The sequence below is a fragment of the Anomalospiza imberbis genome, chromosome 32, assembly GCF_031753505.1.
Source record: "Anomalospiza imberbis isolate Cuckoo-Finch-1a 21T00152 chromosome 32, ASM3175350v1, whole genome shotgun sequence".
Taxonomy (NCBI): domain Eukaryota; kingdom Metazoa; phylum Chordata; class Aves; order Passeriformes; family Viduidae; genus Anomalospiza; species Anomalospiza imberbis.
This window is the reverse complement of record NC_089712.1, coordinates 1,270,904-1,292,372: the sequence shown is the minus strand read 5'-3', so window position 1 is coordinate 1,292,372 and position 21,469 is coordinate 1,270,904. Positions and strand designations below refer to the sequence as shown.

The following is a 21,469-nucleotide window of genomic DNA, read 5'->3' as shown; positions in this document are numbered from 1 at the left end:
TTCCCTGAGCTATGTGCAACATCCCAGCAGCATCTGATGAGTCCAGCATCCATAAGTGATTCCCATACTAGAACTGATTTTAGACAACCATGGTTCCGTGATAGAAATAAACACAATTAATTTCTTGTATCAGGATGATTGTCCTGCAGTGGGGGCAAAACAGCTCAAACAATTCCTGATTTGCAAAGCTGTCAGTGGTGGATGGCGAAGAGATGCCACAGAGCCCTTTTCTATGATGGCAGAGTCTTCTCTGTGGCCTCACAGCCTGTTCTGTGATGTCACACTGCCAGCCTCTAATGTCACAGCCGACTTTGTGACATCACAACCTCCTCTATGATGTCACAGCCTGCTCTGTGATGTCACAGCCTGCTCTGTGATGGCAGAACTCACTTAGCATGTCACACAGCACCTCTGTGGGCTCACAGACCCACCCTGTGATGTCACAACACCTTCAGTGATGGAACACAGCCACCCTATAATGTCACAGCACACTCTTTGACCTCACAGCTTGCTCTGCTCTGTGATGTCATACAGGCATGCTCTGATGTCACAGCCTGCTCTGTGATGTCACTTAATAAACCTGGGATGTCACAGCCTACTATATGATGTCAACACCTGGTCTGTGGTGTCACACAATCACAGAATTGCTGGGTTGGAAGAGACCTTCAAGATCATCAAGTCCAGCCCATGCCCTAACACCACCTCAGCTAAACCATGGCACTGAGTGCCACATCCAGTCTTTTTTTAAACACATCCCATGATGGTGACTCCACCACATCCCTGGACAGACAATTCCAGGAATTTATCACCCTTTCCATTAAAAACTTTTTTCCTAATATCCAACCTAAATTTCCCTTGGTGCAGCTTAAGACACTGTCCTCTGGTCCCGTCAGTTGTTGTTAGGAGAGAGACCGACCCCCACCTGACTGCAACCACCTTTCAGGGAGTGTGGAGAGTGATAAGGTCACCTCTGAGTCTTCTCCAGGATAAACAATTCCAGCTCCCTCAGTCATTTCTCACAGGACTTGTGTTCCAGGCCCCTCACCAGCCTTGTTGTCCTTCTCTGGACACGCTCCAGCCTGTCCATGTCCTTCCCAAATTGGGGAGCCCAGAACTGGACACAGCACTCGAGGAAAGGTGCCAGTACAGGGGAAGAATGCCAAGTACACCAGTGCCAAGTACAGGGGAAGAATGACCTCCCTGCTCCTGCTGGCCACACCATTCCTGATCCAGTCCAGGAGCCATTGGCCTTCTTGGCCACCTGGGCACCCTGCTGGCTCATGTCCACCCTGCTGTCGACCAGTGCCCCCAGGTCCCTTTCTGCCTGGGCACCGTCCAGCCACGCTGTCCCCAGCCTAGAGCATTGCAGGGGGTTATTGTGGCCAAAATGCAGGACTTGGCACATGGATTTATTAAATTTAAACTTATTGAACTCTGCCATCTATCCAGCTGTTCCAGGTGTCCCTGCAGAGCCCTCCTACCTTCCAACAGATGGACACACGCTCCCAGCTTAGTGTCAACTGCAGATTTACTAATGAAAGCCTCAATCCCCTCATCCATGTCGTCAATAAAAATATTGAACAGAGCTGGCCCAGCACAGAGCCCCGAGGGACAGCACTGGTGACTGTCCCCAGCTCGATGCAGCACCGCTCACCACCACTCTCTGGGCCAGCCATCCAGCCAGTTCTGAACCCAGCACAGAGTGCTCCTGGCCCAGCTGTGGGCTGCAGCTTTTCCAGGAGTGTGCTGTGGGAGACAGTGTCAAAGGCCTTGCTGGAGTCCAAATAGACACATCCACAGCCTTTCCTGCATCCACCAGGAAGGTCACCTGGTCATAAAAGGAGACCAGGTTGGTCAGACACGACCTGCCCCTGCTAAACCCCTGCTGGCTGGGTCTGACACCCTGGCCATCTGTCACGATCCGCTTGTGCGGGGTGTCGCGATGGTTCTTTTCACCAATCTCAAAAGTGCAATAAGGCAAACAACAAGGGACTATCAGTTAATCACAACAAATGCACCTTTATTAAGGGCCAAAACAGTAAATGCAATAGTGGGGATCAGAAAGGAGATAAAAGGATAGAGAGAGAGAGAGAGAGAAAAGAGGGGGATGGGAATAGCTACCAACACAGGCGAGATCCTCACAGTTATAGTCCACAGAGGAAAGACGGGGGAACATGTAGGACAATGAGAGTCTATTGTGATTGCTGTGGGGGAACAGGTGAGTCCACTGAAACCACCAAGGCAGGACGAACACAATGAAGAATAAATCCATTGGAATGACTGAAGAAGAACAGGTCGTGTCATTAGTGGTTTCCCCACTCCCTGTGGTAGGGGTCTCAGTCTCAGTCCTTAGGAAGAGAGTTTTCCATCTCCATCCATCTGTCACAGTGGTAACGGGGCAGATGCGAGGTCTTCAGTGAGGGACCACTAGGGACACCCCAAAAGTTCATTCGGCTTCAGGAGGAGAGTGGGCAAATATGCAGTAGGCCATTCCTTGCTGGGTTCATGCCAGGTCCTTGCCAACTCCTTGCCGAGTCCTTGCCAGGCCTTGTTTGGAACAGCTAACGTAACGGTGCAGCAGCTGCACCTGCACTGCCGCTCTCTCCAAGCCGGAACTGCAGTGAGGGAAGGGGTTTCTCCTCATGGCAATTGGTAGGCAAATGTGGGGGCTTCAGACGGCCTCTTACACCTTCCCCGAGCTGTCTGCAGAGGAATCCACACCAGCCCAGGCTGGGTTGGTCAGTGGCCGGTCAGTTCCATTGGCTGGACGTAGGCTCGGGACACTTCCCTTGGAGCCTCTTCAGGGAGGGCACTCTGGAACTGTCATGGCTGGGGTGTCACAGACAGGGGAACGCTGGGGCTGTCAGTGTTGGGTTGTCACAGACAGGGAAACGCTGGGGCTGTCACCACTGGGGTGTCACAGACAGGGGAACGCTGGGGCTGTCACTGCTGGGGTGTCACAGACAGGGGAACGCTGGGGCTGTCAGTGTTGGGGTGTCACAGACAGGGGAACAGGGGAACGCTGGGGCTGTCAGTGTTGGGGTGTCACAGACAGGGGAACGCTGGGGCTGTCACTGCTGGGGTGTCACAGACAGGGGAACGCTGGGGCTGTCAGTGTTGGGGTGTCACAGACAGGGGAACGCTGGGGCTGTCAGTGTTGGGGTGTCACAGACAGGGGAACGCTGGGGCTGTCAGTGTTGGGGTGTCACAGACAGGGGAACGCTGGGGCTGTCACCACTGGGGTGTCACAGGCAGGAGAGCGCTGGGGTCTGTCTGCAATATGATAGGACATTCTGCTTCTCAAGAAATAAAGAGGGGATGGACCCAGACAATAAAAGAAAAAAGGGTTGGTTATAGGATGTATCAAGAAATACCACAGGAAGGGTAAAATAAAGGTACAAAATCTAAAAAAAAAAAATTAAGAGTTCTTAAGAGCACCAAATAAGTAGAGTATGGAATAGTTACATGGGTTCAAGGGAAAATTCACAGGTAGCTAAAAATAAAAATGTAAAGTTTTTAAGAGAAAAGCAGGAATTAATGTATTTATATAAAATACGTATTGTTATGTGTATTTTAGATAATTCGTGCTTGTGAGAAATAGATGTATGAAATATGTTATATTGGTAAGAAATATTCTGTAAGTTTTTTTAAGCACCCCAGCCGGGGGCGGGAAGGTTGCTTCACAGTATTTCAAAACCGCAGCTGGCAGCAGGGAGAAAAGGACCTAATTTGCAAACGAATGGATATGGCGGATGAGGAACACATGATAAGTACCTGAGAGTGAGATAACCAGAACCATCAGGGAGATACATCTGAATACCGAACTCCAGGAACACATCGGACGGGTTCTGTTCAACTTGCCACAGTGAAGGAACTCCACATGAATAGGTGCAGCCCAGAAAAAAAGAAATGGACTTTGCCTCAGGCAAGAAAAACCGTATGAAAATCGCTCGGACAGAACAGTCGGGGTGAACATAGGGGACCCTATGCTGCAGTGGTCAAGCCTGTGTCTCACCCAGCGCTGATCCCGGGCTCGGCACTGACCTTTTTTGATAGTGGCTTTTCGTTGTTATTCTCTAAATTTATATTTGGACAATTTAATCAATTTTCTTTAATTAATAAATTGGATCATTCATTTATGACACCCCTGAATCCCCCATTTCCGGACATCAGGGCCCCCTGCTCCCCTTTTCCCCGCCATCCCATGGCTCCCAGCCTCCAGACTTCCCCTGGGCTTGGCCCTGGGACACCCTGGAACGCCTTGGACCCCAACTGCTGCCTGTGCCAGCCCCCAGCCCGACCTTTGTGCAAAACCAGAGACCCCCTGAACTCCCCCTTCCCGGACACCCCGGGTGTCCCCTTCCTGGTTCCCCCTTTTTGGGAAACTCTGGACTCCCCTTTCCTGGGCTTAAGGACCCCCTGGAACTCCCTTCTACCTCTCCACATCCCTGCCCCCCATTTCTGTGACCCTGAGACCCCCCTGCCCCCCCATTCCTGAGAACTGACACACCCTTTTATCCCTTTGCCCGGCACTGAGACCCCCCTGCACCCCCTTATCCGGCACCAACACAACCTGTTCCCGGCCCCCCACCTCTCCCAGCCCCCAGCCCCACCCTTTACCCTGACCAGTGACCCCTGGGCCCCAATTCCTGCCTTTCCCAGCACCCAGCCCCTCCTTTCCTCACACTCAGGAGCCCTGGCACCCCCTTTCCTGGGCACAGGATTCCCTGGACACCCCATCCCAGCTCTCCCAGTCCCTGCACCCCTTTCCTTGGCTCTGAGCCTCTGAACCTCCTTCCCAGCTCTGCCAGCCAGGACATTGGGATAGCCAGAGCCGGGATATTGAGATAGCCAGAGCCGGGATATTGGGATAGCAAGAGCCAGGATATTGGGATAGCCAGAGCCGGGACACTGGGACAGCCAGAGCCAGGATATTGAGATAGCCAGAGCTGGGATATTGGGACAGCCAGAGCCGGGACACTGGGACAGCCAGAGCTGAGATATTGGGATAGCCAGAGCCAGGATATTGGGACAGCCAGAGCCGGGACATTGGGATAGGCAGAGTTGGGATATTGGGATAGCCAGAGCTGGGACATTGGGATAGCCAGAGCTGGGATATGGGGATAGCCAGAGCTGGGACATTGGGATAGCCAGAGCCAGGATACTGGGATAGACAGAGCTGGGATATTGGTATAGCCAGAGCTGGGATATTGGGATAGCCAGATCCGGCTCAAAGACAGGAACCTTGCAAAACCTTGGCCAAATGTCCCTTTGCTGTGCTGAGAAGAGTAAAAAAAAACCTTCACATTTACCCTGATGCACAGCTCATGAGGGATCCCTGCACACCTTAGGAGAGGCCAGAAATATCCCTGTGTGCCTCGTGAGGGATCCCTGCACACCTCAGCAGAGACCCCAAAATGGGGCAAGCACATTTCTCTCTCTCTCAGGATTTTTATGAAGGTGCACAGAGAAAAGTGAAAGAGAAAACAATTTCTATTTCTTCTCCTTGTTTTTCTCATGTGGAATGTGTTTGGAGAATTGTTTACCTAGAACGAATGCCTGGTTGGATCACGGTGGATTGTTTGGGCCTGATGGCCAATCGGATCCACCTGTGTCTGGACTCTGGAGAACAGGGTCACGAGTTGTGAGGGAGTGAGATATGATAGAGAGAGTAGCATGTAGTTTTTAGTATCCTCTTTTATATAGTATATTAATGTATCATAGCATAATTATAATAAAGAAATCATTCAGCCTTCTGAACTAAGTCAGACATCATCATTCTTCCCATTGGGTTCGCCGACATCTACAACACATGCCCTAGAGGAAGTTATCCCAGGGAGGCTGGGACTAGATGATCTTTAAGGTCCCTTCCAATCCAGGCCATTCTATGACTCTGTATCCTGTCGTCCTTGGAACCACTGTGGAACTGTTCGCTGCCTTGCAGCAAGTCTTTAAGCCTCTGTCCAAAAATTAAGAAATCTTTGTTGCAAATATTTGACTGCTGAGCTTTAAAGTGTTGACCATAGAGATCTGGGTACAGCTCTTTGGATACAGGCACAGCTGTTCAGGGAGAAAAAGGCAAGCTGAATGTGTGCTCCCTGGTGATGGGGAAGCAGGGGTAGTTTTAGCCTGCAGCTCGAATGACAGCTCTGAAGACCCACAGAGCATACATTAATTCCTTCTGTTCCCTCTGTCTCCCTTCCCAAGGTGGATGCCCAGCTGCAGGTTGTACGTAAGCTGGAGGAGAAGGAACACTTACTGCAGAGCAGCATTGGAACGGGAGAGAAGGAGCTGGGTCTGCGAACACAGGCCCTGGAGATGAGCAAACGCAAGGTGAGTGATGCCTTCGTTTCCTCTTGGGTTGTGAGGTGGAGCTGCTGCCTTGTGGGAGGCATGGAAGGCTCTGAGCTCTCACTGGGATTAGAGAACCTGGTATTCCCTGCTTTTGGATGAGTATATCAGAAGGCTGAGGAGTCCTGGAGAGAATTATGATTAAAGTACTGGAGACTGATGTTTTCCTTTGATAAGGAGAAGCAGGTCATATGTTTTTCTGTGTAACCTGTGGTGAAGAGAGAGACAGCAGCCAGATGAACTGGGGTCAAAGCTTTTGTAGCAAAGATGGGATAAGCAAAAGGAAATACAGCTGGGGAATGTGAACACTTTCAACAAATGCCTAAGACGAGTAAAGTAACCAGTGTTACCAGTAAAATAAGTCTAAGTTTATAGCTGATGCTGCCTTTGTTGTTAAGTTTTAGTAGAAATGCAGAAATTACATTAAAACAGGCAGAAAGGAAAGCAGGAATATCCCTGTGAAGAGGAGCTGGGGAGAATTCAGCAGTGACCTGTGTTGAATAGGACAACTTGTGGTATTAAGGGCACTTGGTTATAAAGTCAGAAGAGAACTGGTGAAGAGAGATTGTTAGAAATAGGTATCGTGCAGTTCTGTCTAGTACAGTGATAGAACTGCCTCTGAACACTTTAATAGAGAAGACACGGAAGCTGGAAGGCTGAAAATAGGTTAAGAAGAGAATTGGATGATCATTGGTGTTTTTGTAAGAGATATGCCTTGCAGTGTGCCAAGGTTTGGCTCTGCCCAAAGGAATCTTGAAGCTAAATGATTAGAACTTGTTGATAATAAGGTAAGAACAAGGGACTAGAGACCACCAGAGCTGTTCTTCTGTGCTTGGTCCTTATATACTGGTTTTCTTTCTCAGGCCATGGATGCAGCCCAGCTTGCAGATGATCTGAAGGCCCAGCTAGAGCTGGCTCAGAAGAAGTTACATGATTTTCAGGAGGAGATTGTGGAAAACACAGCAACTAGAGAGAAGGAGTTGTTCAACCTCAAAAGGGCTGAGGTATATACCCTATGCACAATCCTTCAAGATCTGTCTGCTTTAGTGTCCTTCTCCTTGTACACTGAGCTTGCAGAGGGTTTCAGCTGAACTGCTCTTGGTATCCAGTTTCACTTTGACTTTGGCTTCATCGGGTCTTGGCTCTTTCAGATTTTGTCCTCTGATAACTGACAATACTTGTGGCATCAGATGATCATGTTGTCTCTTGGATTATAGGGGATGAAATTAGGGCTGGCATGACTTAGCCAGGTGCACGTTCTCTTTGGTCCCTGAAGAAGCTGACAGAGAATGTACTGCTCCTTCGCTTGGTCTCCTGTTTTTCTGCAGGAAGATATTTCTAGGTTGCGCAGGAAGCTGGAGACCACAAAGAAGCCTGACATGGTTCCCAGCTGTGATGAGATCCTGATGGAGGAAATCAAGGATTACAAGGTGAGTGTCTGTGTCCGTCAGCTTCCCTTTTTACTTTAGTCAGAAGGTGTGTAGGCACACTTTCAGTGTCTGACATCTCTCGTCTGTACTCTGGCACTGGAGAAACCACCTTGTCCTTCTGAGGGATGGAAGCACCTACATGTTGAGACATCTCTGAGCACTGCAGCTGGGCTGCAGGGCCCCTCACAGCTCTGTGTGTGTGTCTGTGCGTCTGTGTGTGTGTCTGTGAGTGTGTGTCTGTGTGTGTGTGTGTGTGTGTGTGTGTGTGTCTGTGTGTGTGTCTGTGTCTGTATCTGTGTCTGTGTGTCTGTGTGTGTGTGTGTCTGTGTGTCTGTGTGTCTGTGTGTCTGTGTCTGTGTGTGTGTTTCTGTGATGCAGGCCTGCCTGACGTGCCTGTGCTGCAACATGCGCAAGAAAGATGCGGTGCTCACCAGGTGCTTCCACGTCTTTTGCTTCGAGTGCGTGAAGACGTGCTACGACACGCGGCAGCGCAAGTGCCCCAAGTGCAACGCGGCCTTCGGGGCCAACAACTCCCACAGGATCTACATCGGCTGAGGCCCTCTCAGAGCCCCTGCTGGTGCTGAGCCAGCCTCCTTCCCTCCCTCTCAGCTTCTGCTGCCTGAGCTGCAGTGTCTTCTGGGAGGAGCCTTCAGGGTCTCCAAAGAAATACACTCTGGATCTTGCTTCCTTTCTTGGCCCTGTCCCTTTGGTCATGCCCTCAGTTTTTGTGTGCTCTTTGTGCCTGAGAGGAAGTTTCCCATCCCTTGCTTTCACACTGCCAAGGCGGGAACGTGCAGCTGAAGTGCTGCCTTGGTGGGATGGAAGCTGAGCTGCAGCAGAGATTAGTGAGAGCTTTATTTGAGGGCTCTGCTTTGGATGCTAATTGAGTCCCATCAAGGAATGGCACTGCTCCTGGGAGGGAAGTGTTTCCCAATTAACAGGCCCAATAGAGACCAAGGAAATTAATCTGTAGACTCAGTGGAGCAATTCCTTAGGTACCTGTGCACCTTCCTGAGTCAGGGCAAGAACCCTTGAGGGCTGGTGCACTAGGAAACCCTACCCCAAACAAGCACGTCTGAATATCCACCAGAGGAGAAAGGAGAGATCTTGGAGACCCTTAGAAAACAGCATTCCACTGACAAGCCCTGGTTGATGTGCTCACCTTCCCCTAGGCTGAAGCATTGCTGCCATTGTCCTTCTCAGAAAAGGGCTTTTAGTGGTTCCTTGGCTGCAGCTTTACCACAAAGATTGACCTGGTTATGTACAAATTCTTCTTAAAGCTGTTCTTTGGTTTATTTTTCTGGTTCTCCTGCCTCTGGTACTGTCTGCTCTCCCGTCCTTTGTCCAGTTCTTGGAAACATTTCTCACAAGCTTTAAACTTCTACAGTAGAGACACTTGATCTCTTCCTTCCTCTCCTTTCAAAATATGCTCAGCTAGAACAACTTTTGACCCTTTGGCTGTATCCCCAGTAGCTTATTCCTGACACAACAGGAGGGCCAGGACGCTGCATTATTTCTGCAGCCATTTTGTCATGGCTGCTGGGAATTTTGGCAGGGATGTGGTGTGGCTTAGAGTCTCGGTGCTCCCTGTGCTTGGAGGGTTTGAAGCCTGTTCCTAAAATCAAAACGGGAACTTGTTGATTTGTGACATTTCTTCCTGGGATGTAGTGTTTAAGTAAACTTAATTTGCCTGGAAGGTGCACCTCTCAGAGGTTTGTCTCATGGGTGTCCCTTCCCTGAAGCATGGAATCTCCTGCCTTCCTCCATCCCCTCCCTGCAGGAAATACCAGATACAAAGTAAAAGGAGTTCATCGCAGGCTCTTACACTATTCATTATCTTGGGGAAAACATTCAGAATATATGAGTAAAGCCTTGTAAATGATGAGGAATCCTGAGAAGTGAGAAGGAGCACTGCATCCTGCCTTTCCAAGGGGAACCTGGGCTGCTGAGAGTTCCTGCCATGGTGTAAGAGCTGTTAGAAGGAATGAGAGTAGAACCCGCTCCCCTTTCCCTGGAAATTGCTCCCGGGGTTACAGGTTCTGGCAGCAAGTTGGCTAAGGAAAGATGTGGTAATGCTGCTGGTAGATTTTGGGGTACAGATGCTTCTTCATGGCACCAGGACCTGGCTCATGAATAAACTGTCTGCATCTTCAAACACCTTGGCTAGAGCAGCAGGAGTTCCTTTCACAGCTGTGAACAGCAGCCTGAACTTTGCAGCCCCAGCAGAGCTGCAAAGCCCCTCTGTCCGTCCCCAGTCACTCTTGTATCACCTTTCTACTGAAATGAGCTTTGTGTGAACTCTGCCCAGGTTGGCATCCCTCTGCTCCTGGCAGGAAATGGATACTTCAAACAAGTTGTATTAGTTCCACGGAGGAGTTTGGGAAACGAAACTCCTGTTCTCCCTTAGCAAGAAAAAAGTCTTGGTTTTGTTTTAAAACAAAAGCTTATTTCAAGCTCACTTTGGAAGTGACTGAGTTTCTCTCGGTGGACATAATTTTAACACTTAGAAACAATGAAAATTTTGGGTTTGTTCTAAAGTAACAGCTTATTTCAAGCTCATTTCTGAAATAACTGAGTTTCTCTGTGCTTTTAATTAAACCACCGAGAAACAGAATGTATGGAAATAATTAACATTTATCAGGACTAGTAAGTATTGGGGTAAAAAGAGTAAAGCGGTGACAGTATTCTTTATGAAAACATTCTCTAAATTCAGTGTCTTAGACAAGAAAGAATAAACCTCATCTCCAGTCTCCCGTGCACCTGCTGTCACAGCAGATCCTCCCCTCTGCCACAGTCTGCAGGCACTGATGTGCCTGTGCCACTCCCCTTCCCACAGAAACCCACAGCAATCTCTTGTCCCCAGGGGATCAGGCTGGAGCAGTGGCTGAAGGAGAAAATAGTATGTCTTTGTTGGGCAGCAGTAAGTTGAGTCTTTTGGGAAAAGGCACAGTTGGTGATGCACTAATTCAGAGCAATCCGTATTTTGCATTTGACATGGAGAAACTCCTCAGACAGCCACCAGAAATAATACTTGCTTAATAGTAGTTATTAGGTGGTTGACAGTTTTCCATTTATATTTTTGCTTTTAGATGAAGTCTGATTTGTTGAAGGATTTGGTGTTTGGAGCTTTGAAGCAAAGCATTTTTGTTTAAGATATGATTAACATTTAATTTTTTTTTATAATATGTTTCTGGGCTCGTGTGTAGAGATAAGAACATAAAAGCCTTGATAAAAATACTTACGAAATTGGCCTGAAATACTTCTTTCCTAGTGTTTTGATGATAGGAGCAATATTCATGTGTTCTAAACAACTCACGTTGGAGGTTGTGAGGTACCAGATGCTACACAAAGAAAAAGTTCTTTCTAGAAAACTGATCATCTGAAGGGTGGAGGCAGGGGAAGGGAAGGCAACGAAAGTGACCTCAGTGCCTTGCCCATCAAGTTTGTCAGGAATGTGGGGACATCCCAGATCTATTATACCTACCAAGGTGCAGGCCTGTGGATCCCACTTCTTTGTTTTACATCCTAATTTCTCTTCCCCGTGTTCCTGCACTGGAAGGAGCAGACACACAAAATCAGAGAACAAGCCCTGAGCAGGGAACAAAGAGCAGCTCTTGAGGCTAATTCGTCTGGGTCTCACTGTGACCAGCTTTTGGTGCTGATGCAGAGCTTTTCATACACAAGGGCTTTTCAAAGGTTGGAGATGCCAATAGGTAGAATGTCTTCCTCAATGCGCCTGCAGCCTTTGAACTGCACCTGACAAGAACAGCCCAGGAACGGCCCCGCCCAGTGCGGCTGGGCGCGCGCGGGCCCGAGCGCAGCGCCCCCCTCAGGCCGCGCGCCGCCGGCGCAGCCGCGGCCGTTGCGCCGGGGCCGTTGTGGCGACAGCCGGCGAGCGGCGCCATGGCGGAGCTGCCGCTGCCCGCCGGGCTCAGAGCCAGCGCCTTCCCCGCCAAGCTGTGGCGCCTGGCGAACAGCCCCCGCGTCCGCTCCGTGCGCTGGGACAGCCGGGACCGGGGGCTGCTCATCCACCGCTCCCTCTTCGAGCGGGAGCTGCTCAGCCCGGGCGACGCCCGGGGCCCAGCCCCGCACACCTTCAGGGCCACGCAGTTCCGCAGCTTCGTGCGCCAGCTCTACCGCTACGGCTTCCGCAGGGTGCCGGGCCGGGTTGGCTCAGCTGCGCTGGGCGATGCCGGGGCTTGGCTCCACTACGGCAACCCCTGCTTTCGCCGCGACCGCCCCGACCTCCTGCTCCGCATCAGGCGCCGGAGCGCGGCCAACAGGCAGCGGCCGGCGGCGGGGCGGGAGGGCCGCAGGCGCCCGCCCCGCGGCTCCCAGCAGCTCCCCGGGGCGCGGCCGCTGCCGCACGGGCGGGACGGGCGCAGTCGCTTCCAGCCGCTCTCCAGGGAGCGGCCGCCGCTGCCGCCCGGGCGCCCGCCCAGCGGCTTCCTGCTGCTGCACAGAGAGCGGACGCTGCCGGACGGGCGGGAGCTGCGCAGCCCCCGGCCTGGCCGCTTCCAGCCGCCCCCCGGGCAGCGGCCGCTGCTCGCCCGGCGCCCGCCCTGCGGCTTCCACCTGCTGCACAGGGACCGGCCGGTGCCGGCCTGGCGGGAGGGACCGAGCCACTTCCAGGAGCTCTATGGGGAGCGGCCGCCGCCCGCCGAGCGGGAGCTGCTACGGATCCCGCCCTGCGGCTTCTTCGGTTTCTACGGGGAGCCGCTGCTGCCGCTCGGGCGGGAGGGGCCTCGCAGCTGCTTCCAGCAGCTCTACGGGGGGCAGCTGCCTCCGATCGACCGGGAGGTGCTCAGGATCCAGCCCTGCAGCTTCCAGCAGCTCCACAGGGAGCAGCAGCCCCCAGCCTACGACCCGCGAGGTAGGAAAAGAGTTGTAGCCTTGCTTTTCCCCAAAAGGTCATGAAAAGTGACTGTTTGAAGTATTTTTCCACAAGGCTCTGTCCTTCTCGGCCCAAAATTCTCAAGCTTATTTAGAAGGGGCACCTAGAAAGGCAAAAGATTCTCTGCCTGGTTTTCCTGCCTGCTTCCTGTGATGGTTGATCCAAGGCAGCAACAGAAATCAGTGTCCCAGAGCCACATTGTGGAGTGTGACCAATGTCTTTGGATTCTTGCAGCCACCTCGGGCACTTCAGCCCCCAGCGCTCCACCTGGCAGTGCAGGTTGTGCAGCATCGACGGCCTCTGGCTCAGCCTGGAATGCACCTGGCGAAGAGCAATTGCCACCAGTGGATCTTGGCTTGGCCGTCGAGCAAATGATCCGGGAGATCAGGAGATCCCTGCCTGAAAGGTCTCCCTCTGCTCAGGTAACCCATTGGAGGGGAATGGAAGAGGCTGGGCTGAGAGCTTTTGAACGCTGTTACATGGAGAAGGAGAGTAACCGTATCCTTGATGCGATTCCAGCAAAATACTGAATGATCTTTAGTTTTCTTTTTTTTCTATTGTTCTTTCAAGGGCAATATGAATGTTGCCCCTGAGTCTTCAGGAGGGGAGCCTGTGAACCGGGCTGCAGCAGAGGAAACTTCATCTGGCACCGAGAGCTGCGAGAACAGTTCCCCAGAGCCCGAGGAGCCTGGTAAGGACAGAGCCCCCGTTGGTTTAGAAAGGTGTGAGATGGCTGCTCTGAGCCTGCCTCTGGCAGGAAGGGAGACGAGAAGAGTTGAGTTCTTGTCTGCAGGGTTGGTGCTTCCTGGTGCCTTTAGTTCAAAGGCACATGCACAACCTGCCCGAGCTCTGCCCTCCACGCTTCGCCAGAGGCTTGGGCACTGAGTCCTCTGCTGTGGCAAGAGAGCAGGGAATAAACCTGACCTTGTGGGAGTTGTGCCACCAAGCTGGGTGTCCCAGTCTGGTTGATACCTCAGCCCCCAGCAGCCTTCAGCCATTTCAGTGAGGGCTGTGGTCTCTCTGTCACTGGGACTGTCTGTGTTTCAAGCTCTCGTGGGTGCCATTTGCACTGTGGGTGCTGCGACTTTATTAGGATACTTAAATACAAAGTTCTGTTTTGAAAACTTGGAAGGATCCCTGTTCTTTATAGAGCAGGCTTCAAATTGCCAAGTGAGAGTCTGCCTTTCAGGCCGTCTTTTAATGTCCCTGATAGAAGGACAATTGGTGCTCAAGGGGCGCTTGAACAAGGGCCAGTATTGTCTCAGTGTTCCCTTTGCTTCCCAGATCCCGTGTGATCAACTTGTCCAGGAGGGCTGCCCTGTGCGCCAGGAAGAGACAGAGAGCCTGTGACCATTGGGCAGGTAGAATTCCTCTGTCTCTAGTTATATTTATAGATGTGTATAGCTATATTTATTGATATATGTTGTTGTCTTTATAGATTTATGTAGTTATATTTATCCATCTACATAGAAAGAGATTCGTCTAGTTAATTTATTTTTAGTTTTAGGTGTATATATTTATATTTTTCGATGTGCAGTTATAGTTGTAGATGTCCATAGTTTCATTTATACATGTCATGGTTACATTTACATATATATAGTTATATTTGTAGATAGGCATATTTGTATTGATATATGGGGGTTTAGTTACCTAGATTAATATCTGTATAGGTGTAGGCCTCTTTTTAACCTCTTCCCTTGCTCTGCTTCCTCCCTCAACTCTTGCTTTTCCCCCGTGCCCCCTGTGTCCCCTCTCCCTGTGCTGGGTCGGAGCTGGCGGCCGGGCCGGGCGGAGCAGCAGTTCCAGCCCCGGGTGTCCCTGGAGCGGTGGGAGCTGCCGGTGGCCCCAGGCACTGTCCCCTGAGGAGCTGCTGAAGGACGGTGAGACTGAGGGGGCTGAGGGGGCGGTGACGCTGAAGGGACGGTGACCCTGAGGTGCTGCTGGGGCTGAGGGCTGTGGGGCAGCTGAGGGCGATGGTGGCACTGAGGTGACAGGGAAGTGGCACAGGCCGAGGGGTGGCGGGTCTAGGGGGACGGGATGGGTCAGAAGGGACTGAGGGGCTGAGAGGACTGTGAGGGGCTGAAGAAACTGAAGGGGGCTGGGGGTTTGCCGAGAGCATGGCGGGGCTGAGGGGATGGAGGGGGCTGGCAGGGAGCACAGAGGGCTCCGGGACTGCAGCTCTGCCAGGCCTTGGAACCAGTTGCAGAGCCTCCGCTTTTGCCACAGCTGCAGTGGAGACCTTGAGGACAGCCGGAGACTGACGGGAGCCAGCAGGGAGAAGCTGAAGGCCAGCAGCAAGAGCAGGGAACGGGGACCTGCTGCTGCCACGCTGGAGAGAGCCCGGGTGAGGCCCCAGGGCCGGGGAGGCAGGGTGGGGCTGAGGGTGGCGTGGGCTGTGGCCGTGGGCACTGCCCGGCGGGGCAGCAGCGGGCCCTGCCCGTGCTGGGGCTGCTCAGCGCAGCTGCCCCGGCCGGCACAGGGGCTGTCCTTGGGCAAGGCAGCTGTGCCGGCAGGGCCCGGGAGCTGTGCCGGCTGTGCCGGGCTGCCGGGGCTGCGGGACAGTCCCGCCGCGGCTGCGATCACCACAGCCTGGCCCGCTCGGCTGCTTTTTCTTTCTAACCCTCCTGGGGAGGCTCTGAGATCTTCCCTTCCCTGATGGAAGTGCAGCTGCTGCCAAGGAAAACGTCCCCATACTGACTCAGTGCTCCCTTTGCTTCCCGGCTGTGCCATCTGCCGTCCCTGTCCAGGAGAGCTGCTCTGCACGGGAGGAAGAGCCCGAGGGAGAGGCTTTGAAGATGGGGCAGCAGCCAGAGCAGGGAACGGGTTTTATAAGTTAAAGTAAATAATTAGTCTGATCCTTTAGGGATTGATAAAAAGAATTTTATTGATTACAGCAAGCAATGACAAGCAAACAGCGCTGGGTGCAGCCGGGGAGTCAGTGCTCCGCCAAGGCTCACACCGCTTCCCTTTTCCCACGGTCCTTTATTCTCCCCCTTCTTCCGCGTGCCTTGTGGCTTTTCCAGGAGTACTCTGCGCGTGCGCCTCCAGTTGCTAGGGGGTCACCACCTGCTCTCTGGTGGTTGTCTGGATGAAGGCTCTCCTCCTCTTCCTCACTGGGGGTTTATGACCCTGTAACAATCTTTCCATAGATGGTTACACACCTCCCGACCCTAGTTGTACAATCAACTTAAGGAGTCAGCATATCCTCGTGTTTCCTGTTATTCACAAAAAACCTCTTCCTTTGCCTGAGTTCCTGTTTAATGATGAACAAAGAGACTTCTCTTATCTATTACAAGGGGTCTGGAACACAAGTCCTGTGAGGAATGACTGAGGGAGCTGGAGTTGTTTATCCTGGAGGAGACTCAGAGGTGACCTTATCACTCTCCACCACTCCCTGAAAGGTGGTTGCAGTCAGGTGGGGGTCGGTCTCTCTCCTCACAGCAACTGACAGGACCAGAGGACAGTGGCTTAAGCTGCACCAAGGGAAATTTAGGTTGGATATTAGGAAAAAAGTTTTTTATGGAAAGGGTGATAAATTACTGGAACTGTCTGTCCAGGAAGGTGGTGGAGTCACCACCATGGGATGTGTTTAAAAAAAGACTGGATGTGGTACTCAGTGCCATGGTTTAGCTGAGGTGGTGTTAGGGCATGGGTTGGACTTGATGACCTAAAAGGTCTCTTCCAACCCAGCAATTCTGTGATTCTGTGATTTTGTCATAGACCAGGTTGTGACATCATATAGTTGGCTGTGACATCACTGGTTTATTGTGTGACATCACAGAGCAGGCTGTGACATCAGAGCATTCCTGTATGACATCACAGAGCAGAGCAAGCTGTGAGGTCAAAGAGTGTGCCGTGACATTATAGGGTGGCTGTGTTCCATCACTGAAGGTGTTGTGACATCACAGGGTGGGTCTGTGAGCCCACAGAGGTGCTGTGTGACATGATAAGTGAGTTCTGCCATCACAGAGCAGGCTGTGACAACACAGAGCAGGCTGTGACATCACTGAGGAGGTTGTGATGTCACAAAGTCGGCTGTGACATTACAGGCTGGTTGTGTGACATCACAGAATGGGCTATGAGGCCGCAGAGAAGACTCTGCCATCATAGGAAAGGGCTCTGTGACATCACAGAGCAGTTGTGTGATGTCACAGAGAAGGCTGAGACAATACAGAGTGGGTTGTGCCATCACAGAGCTGACTGAGAAATCACAGAGCAGGCTGTGACATCACAGCGAGGCTGCATAACATCACAAAGGTAGAGCTGTGCCATCATAGAGCTGGCTGTGACATCACAGGCTGGGCTGTGACATCTCAGGGCAGATTTTGTGACATCACAGAGCAGACTGGGACCTCAAAGAGCAGGCTGTGACATCACAGTGCAGCTGTGTGACATCACAGGGGTGTGTGACATCACCGGGGCTGTGTGAGGTCACTGGGGAGGTCACTCCACCCCAGCCCCCCTCACAGTTCCCCCAGAGAAGTCCAACGCTGCTCGTGCACTGCGGGGTCCCCTGTCCCCCCGGGTCTCCCCGCCCCCGGCGCCGCAGCCTCCCCCAGAGGATGTTCCATGAGATCGACCCCAGAGCCTGACACGGGGACAGGGGCCGGGGCTGTGGGGGGTGGGACAGGGGGACAGGGACCCCCCGGCAGTGTCCCTGTGTCCCCCAGGGCCAGAGCCTGGGCCAGGGCTCCTTCACCCTGTTACCAACGAGGGCTTGAGAGCGCTGAAAAAATCCCCAGCAAGGGATCAGCAAAACCAGATTTAATATTAAGCAACAGCACCACAAAGTTCCTTGGCAAGAGTCACTCTGCTCCTGACTGGACACTTCAGGGACACCAAGAAAACAAAGCAACAACAAAACCAAACAAAATCCAGGCAATCAAATCAGAAATTAACTGAGAACTGTCTGTGTGTGTGTGTGTGTGTGTGTGTGTGTGTGAGACAAAAGGGCAGTGAGGGCAAGGTGTGAAAAATGCATATTTTATGATTGGCTTTTGTCACAAATATTAAAACAAATATTATATGTGCAGTGATAGAAAGTTATGCTGTATTAATTCTCTTAAGTAGTGTGTTAAATGTAGTTCTAGGTTATAACACAATGTTAAAATAGAAACTCTGCAATGTCAGATATTTTTACTAGCTCAAGAAAAGGGATAAGATAATCAAGAAACTTCGCACAGAAATAAGAGCGACAAGACACATAAAGAGTTACTGCCTCCTTATCAGAAAAGACAAACATTCTTCCACCTTCTCTCCATCTTTATGGAACCACTAGGATTAAGGGGAAGAAGTTGACAACAACCAGAAAAATTCTTAATTTGCAAGGAATTTATGCATCATGTATGAGATATATGAATATGCAACAGGCTGTTGCTGTTAAGGGTAATTCCTTTGTTCACAAGGCATGTTTTTGGCAGCTTAGTGCCCAAAAACATCCGGACATCCATAATTCTTTACTTTTTATTGTCTTGTAATTGTCCTAATCCTCGTCCAAATTTTTATTACTCTAATTTTATTGCTATTTTTATAACAATTTTATTACTAATAAACTTTTAAAACTAAAAAAAAACCCAAGGGATTGGCTTTTTTCACACTATGAAGCCACCCCCCCACTTAACACCCAGCCTCCTGCTTCTCAAAACCTACCTTTACCCCCTCCAATGATCCCTGCCCCTTCTCTATCTCCTCAGGGAATCTCCATGCCATTTTTACCCCCTCCAACAACCCCACTCCCCCATATATATCCACCCCTTGGTGCTTTTTCCCCGTTGCCTCCTACCCCCACTAACATACAACTTGCTTCACCTGTAAGTCAGAATACAACACCTTTCCCTGAGAAAAAACCTCTGGATATATCCTCCAACCTAACAACTGAGCCCTCCCAAAGTGATAACAAAGAATTAGTGAGCCAGTCAAGTAAGCCTTCAGATGCTGGCCCTTACTGTAATACCAGATCAAAAAGTGGTGTAAGGCCAGAGGTAAATCCTGACAGGCTGCTTCCCCTGAGGGAAGTTCCACTAGGTGTGGGGGTAGGAGGAATAGGTGTTATAAATGCACCCCTGACAGCTTCTGAAGCAAGAATATATAAGAAAGAGCTAGTTGGTTTAATAGAAGATCCAACTGGCACCGCACAGCAAACAGATCAGTTCCTGGGTCCCAATACACACACCTGGGAAGAGCTGCATCCTATTAGGAACATCCTCTTCTCCCCAGAGGAGATTCACCATCTAACCCACTGGTTTGAGGCCTTCCCCACGAGAAGGGAGACAGCCCAAACTGTGACAAAAGTTCTCTTAGAAGAAATTATTCCGAGATATGGGCTAGTAAATTTTATTGATTCAGACCGTGGCCCCCACTCTACATCCAGTGTTCTGCAACAAGTCCTCGGGGCCCTGGGAATGAAGTGGGAGTTACACACCCCTTGGCACCCTCAGAGTTCTGCGAGGGTCGAGAGGGTAAATCAAACCTTAAAGAATATTTTAACAAAATTGGTCTTAGAAACCCAATGGAATTGGGTCAAATGTTTACCACTAGCCCTATGATGAATAAGAACGAGACCCAGAACAGATCTAGGGGGTCTCTCCTTGTGAAATGTTGTTTGGGCTGCCTTTCTTGCTTACCCCATACAGTACTGGGGAACATCAAGAGGGGGGGATGGCATGCAAAAATATATAGAAACAGTAACAACAACCCTGGAAGAACCAAAGAAAAAGGGCTACCTTCCCCAAACTTCCCCACTGGACTGTAAAATACATGGTACTAACCCAGGAGACTGGGTGTTGATGAAATCATGGAAAAACCCTCCACTAACTGCTCGCTTTGAAGGCCCCTTCCAGGCACTGCTTGCAGCAAACACCACAGTGAGAACAAAGGAGCAGGGCTGGACTCATGCAAGTCGAGTGAAGGGTCCAGTACAACCCCCAGCTGAGGCAAGCGAATGGACTATAGCCAGCAGAGACGATAAAGACTTGAAACTGGTCCTGAGGAAAGCACCAAAAGAAGTGCAACCCTGAACACAACCCTGCCACAGGAAACCTCTACATTGTTATCCGTATATCCTTAAAGTTTGCTAATGTTTGTTATAGCTATAGGATAAATTTAAGTTTTGTTTAGCTAAGAATTGACAATCAGAATAACATCTCAGTTTCCAGTACTGCTCCATAGAGCACTCCCCTTGCAACCCTCATTGGGACCAAATTGAGGGAAGGGAGTTGGTGAGATAAGGGTCATGGCAGAATGTCTCCAGAAGGAGGGAAAACCAGAAGTGGGAGGCAAGACTGGATCAGGAACTACCTCTGGGAAAGACTCTCAGGGCACCGAGAAAAGCCCTGTGGATCGAGAGGTGAGGAGGCCAGCCCGTACCAGACTCCCACTGGTAGCAATGCTGCTACTCATCCACTTCGGAGGAAGTGGAGGAAACACTTGTGAGAAGAGTTACTATCCCTTGTGTAGAGGAGATACAGTAAGTGCATTCATCAGAGTGCACACCAACATGAATCCCAAATGTATCGACCACTCCCAGTTAACAACCTGTAAAGAGGATAATGAAATATATTGGCTGGCTAAAACTATTGCAAACCCAAGTCAGAGGATCTCAGGAGAGTGCCCCATGAAAGAAAGATGGGTATGTTTTGAACAAGAAAGTAAAACCAACTTAGAGGATACATTCAAGGAGAAAGAAGTGCAATTGAAAGGACAAAGGGATAGGGAGGGACAAATAAATGGTAAGAATCTTTTTATCGATATGGTGGAAAATATTACAAAAGAATTTAATTTGACTGATTGTTGGGTGTGCAAGGGGACACACTTAAAATTTGTCCATAGGATGGTAACAGTTTGGGTCCCCTAGACATTTTAAAATGGATTACATGAAAAAAAAGTATGGTAGTACCCAAAAGAAGGGAAGGAGAGTGTAAGATAAAGTCCACAATAATAGGGGAAGTGTGTTTATCAAGAAAAGGGAAAATGTATACTATAGAAGCAGGAGAAACACCATGTGAAAGATATCTAGCAGCAAATGATACACACACACCAGGTGGATCCCAGAAACCCCCCATTCATATTGGTTAATAGAAAAAACTGAAAGTAGATGTCTATACAGAGAAAAACTGTTTGAATGCTTAGGCGATTATATTAACCCATTCTGGGAAATAGAAACCCTATCCAAATATTGGAAACATACAACAAATCAAGATTCTAATTTCTGGGATGCACCTAAAAGTTCTTTTTGGATCTGTGGTAACTCTGATCTCTTGAGCCAGCAGCAACCACAAACATGATCAGTAATTTACCAAATTCGATTGGCAGTGGACTACCTCCTCGCAGAGGAAGGAGTGATCTGTGGGAAATTTAACATTTCAGAATGCTGCCTAGAGATCGATGACCACAGTCATGTAATTAAAAACATTACTCAAAATATTAGGAAACTAACCTATGCTGGAACGCAAAAATGGACCCCCTTTTTGGAGACCCCGACTGGTGGGACAACTTGTTCGCCTGGAACGGTAAATGGTGGAAGAAATTGGTCTTCTTTGTAGTGTGTGCACTAGTAAGTGTAATATTTCTACCATGTGCAATTCCATGTCTAGTCCTGATAGTACCCAGCATTGGCCAAGGCAGCATCATGCTGCAAGGTAACGTAGAAGGGAAAAATGGCAAAAAAGTAATGCTAATAAAAGAACAGAGTGATCAGAATGCCAGAGATACACTTGAACAATATGAGAAACTGAGAAAATTAGAAATTGGACTTTAAAAGGTTGATGCAGGCTAGAAGACTGATCAAATCGTTAGA

General features: G+C 50.3%; 1 protein-coding gene across 1 annotated transcript; it reads left to right on the top strand.

The window, feature by feature from the left end:
• Window positions 1–2,660: 2,660 nt before the first annotated feature.
• Window positions 2,661–8,830, top strand: LOC137463956 (E3 ubiquitin-protein ligase BRE1A-like). Its single transcript, XM_068175300.1, has 5 exons — window positions 2,661–2,738; window positions 6,208–6,333; window positions 7,215–7,355; window positions 7,680–7,781; window positions 8,160–8,830. The coding sequence occupies exons 1-5, from the start codon at window positions 2,661–2,663 to the stop codon at window positions 8,334–8,336; spliced, it is 624 nt and encodes a 207-aa protein (XP_068031401.1). The 3' UTR covers window positions 8,337–8,830.
• Window positions 8,831–21,469: the final 12,639 nt, after the last annotated feature.